This window comes from Prosopis cineraria, unplaced genomic scaffold (assembly GCF_029017545.1).
Source record: "Prosopis cineraria cultivar Desert tree isolate PC_DT_omini unplaced genomic scaffold, ASM2901754v1 PC8, whole genome shotgun sequence".
Classification (NCBI taxonomy): domain Eukaryota; kingdom Viridiplantae; phylum Streptophyta; class Magnoliopsida; order Fabales; family Fabaceae; genus Prosopis; species Prosopis cineraria.
In genome coordinates this window covers 2733642-2736936 of record NW_026555339.1, presented here as the reverse complement: position 1 = coordinate 2736936, position 3295 = coordinate 2733642, and the positions used below count along the sequence as shown (strand labels likewise).

The 3295-nt window shown below is 37.0% G+C and overlaps 1 protein-coding gene across 2 annotated transcripts; it reads left to right on the top strand.

The window, feature by feature from the left end:
- The first annotated feature begins 268 nt into the window (after positions 1-268).
- LOC129318939 (amino acid transporter AVT1I-like) lies at positions 269-2648 on the top strand. Of its 2 annotated transcripts, XM_054963951.1 has the most exons (4): positions 269-510; positions 827-1434; positions 1862-2116; positions 2196-2648. In XM_054963951.1, the coding sequence occupies exons 2-4, from the start codon at positions 943-945 to the stop codon at positions 2247-2249; spliced, it is 801 nt and encodes a 266-aa protein (XP_054819926.1). In that variant the 5' UTR covers positions 269-510; positions 827-942; the 3' UTR covers positions 2250-2648. The 2 variants fall into 2 exon arrangements, with proteins under 2 accessions (XP_054819926.1, XP_054819924.1); XM_054963949.1 differs by having other exon boundaries at positions 1862-2648.
- The last annotated feature ends 647 nt before the right edge of the window (positions 2649-3295 follow it).

Genomic DNA, 3295 nt, shown 5'->3' with positions numbered 1-3295 from the left:
GTGGGGCCCTTTTGTCTTATTCTCGTCAATCAATCCCCACATGATCTTTAACTGGTAAACTAAAATATGTGGTCAATACTTTTTACCTTAAGTAACTTTTATAAAAATATATTTAAAATAAAAAAAAGGGTCCCGCGATGCCGAACTATTGGACCGGAACCCCACCATTTCCCATATACTGTGAATATTCCATGCCGAACCCGACCGTTCCCATGAACCATTTCCCCTATTGCTATTATATTTCTAACAAGGGCCAGCAGCAAACCAGTCTCGCTCACGGAGACAAAATACGATACAGTAAAATACACCTTCTTGTTGGTTGATTTCTTAGGCGACGATATACTATCCATGGGTGCTCACGGCAGGAAGGCTTGGTCATTATCCCCCTCCTCTTCGATGAAAAACCTCATCCTCTTCCTCATGCCTCTAAAGCTGTTCCTCACGACGTCGTTCCTCCTCGCAACTCCTCCTTCTTCAACACGTGCTTCCATGGCATTAACGCAATCTCAGGTTCCTTACTTGCTATATCTGCCCTTCATTCACATCCCTAAACCCTATCTGTTTTCCATTCCTCTTTTAATACATTCCTTTTTCCCGAGTTTTCTTGACTATAAGGGTTTTTGCGCTTTTTGCCGGTTCAACGTCTTGTGCCTCCGACCTTGTTCCCCCTAACCCGACTAGAATAATACTTCTCAGAACTAATACCTCTTTACAGGATTAAATGATTAATTTACATGTCCTCGATTGGCAGTCATGTATTGAGCTAGCTGAAGATTTCTAACTAGGAAGTCTGTGATCCAAAAATTCCACGTTGCTGTGTTTTCAGGGATCGGCATAGTGTCCATACCCTATGCAGTGGCATTGGGAGGATGGTTGAGCTTATCGCTGCTATTTGTCATCGCCCTGGCTTGTTCCTACACCGGCATACTGGTCCAGAGATGCATGGAGATGGACCCCAGCATCAGGACCTTCCCTGACATTGGCCAACGTGCTTTCGGACACAAAGGAAGACTCATGGTCTCCACAGCCATGAACTCCGAGCTCTACCTGGTTGTCGCGGGCTACCTCATTCTAGAAGGCGACAATATCAACAAGCTAATACCAAACCTTCAAATTCACATAGGAGGGTTCACAATTGGAGGGGCCACAATTTCTGCCATTGTTGCTGCACTGATTATTTTGCCTACTGTGTGGTTACAAGACTTGAGCTTGCTCTCTTATGTGTCTGCGAGTGGGGCCTTGGCTTCTACGGTCTTCCTCTTGTCTCTCTCTTGGAATGCTGCTATTGATGGAACTGGGTTTCATGGCAGAGGAACTGCTATCAGATGGAGTGGAATTCCTAATGCTGTTGGTTTATATGCCTTCTGCTACAGTGCTCATCCAGTGTTGCCCACTCTTTATACTTCCATGAGAAACAGAAACCACTTTTCCAGTGTGAGTATCCTCCTAATAACACGCTCACTACCATTCCGTAGTGTCTTTGTCTTTGGTAAATGCATGACAAGTAAAGTTTTTCTTGACCTAATAGCAAGTAAATTTAAATAATCAGGCGAAAAAGAAAAGAACATTTATTGAAAAACTTAGTAAAGTTTATTTTTTTCAGATAGATATGGACCTATCGTTCTGACAAATAAGCTTATCCAACTTTATCCTTGTACGTTGGTCTTGTTTGAACAAGAACTCAGCTCTGTATAATGATTGAGAATTTGAGATTTTATTCAAGTAGCAAAAGTAGGCATGGGCGAACATTTGGGCAAATAAGATTCAACAGCTTTATGGCTACTTTTCAATGAAGCAAGTCAGGCAATTCTTTCCGTGACTCAAGAATGCATCATTGATCAAAGTAATAATGAATTGGCAGGTGTTGCTTGTATGCTTTTCATTATGCACTCTTGGTTACGCAGCAGCAGCAGTATTGGGATACCTAATGTTTGGGCAAGACGTGCAATCCCAGATAACTCTAGACCTTCCCGCAGGTAAACTCAGTTCAAGAGTAGCATTATACACTACCTTGGTCAATCCTATAGCCAAATACGCTTTAATGCTTACCCCAACAATAAACTCTGCAAAAAGCATGGTTCCTTCTCATTACAACAAGAGGCTGACCCATCTGGTGGTGAGTACCTGCATGCTCATCAGTAACCTCATTGTGGCCGTTGCCATTCCTCTGTATGGATATCTTATGGCACTTGCAGGTGCATTACTCTGCGTCTCCACTTCAATACTGGTGCCATCAGTTTGCTACTTGAAGATTTCTGGGGCTTACAGGAGACTTGGTTCTGATATGATTATCAGCTATTCGATAATAGCGATGGGGTTTGCAATCGCTATTGTTGGTACTTACTCGTCTCTTACGGATATCATTGGCCATTTGTAGATGTCAGCGAACAGTACTGATTATTTTGCACGATTGTAAAGTGCATGCGTACTTAAGAGGACAAAGCCATGCGACATATTTAAGAGCCGACATGGTTTGAGTCATGGGAAATTAAATACCTACAGTACCCTATTGTGTCTTACGAATAACGTGGGTAGTTAATTCCCTTGGGGTATTATGTTCCTACAATCATATTAGGGGATTGTATGCAATCTGCCTGTAATTAATGTGTTGGACAAGCTAAGTTATTCCAATGTGTTGGAGTTTTGATGCTTTTTTGCCTTTTTGACCTGAATTTTTTATTTAAAAAAATTTCACTGAAGACTGTTAAAAATAATTAAAAAGAGAACCCATGAATTTTTTAAACTTTATTTTAAGTTTAGGGTATTGAATTGAAATTAAAATTTTTTAAAAAATAATAAGATTGTCCCTATTGAAAGAGAAAAGAAATTTAACCAAAAGAAAATACAAATTTAACAAATGCAAGTGTTTATAATGAACAACAGTTTGAAGGACATAAACTATATAAAGTGAAAACACGACAAGTTGTGCTAAAGAATTTTAATAAGGGTAATTTTGTCATTTTGTTAAAAAATTTTAATTTTAATTTAATTCCCTAAACTTATGATGAAGTTTTAGATATTCAAGTGTTTTTTTTTATTGTTATTCTCTTCATTTAAAAAGTATAAGATATTTTTTAAAAGGTTGAATGTTAAAAAATATAAAATATTTTTAATCTTTAAAATATAATTATTATATTTTTTAAATTATCTTTATTGATAATGACTTTATATTTATTATAAAATATTTAATAAAAATAAACATAAAAAAATAAAATTAATATAAAAATAAATAATTATTTTATTAAAAAATAAAATTTAATTAAAAATATTTTATATTTTTTAAGAAATAATATTT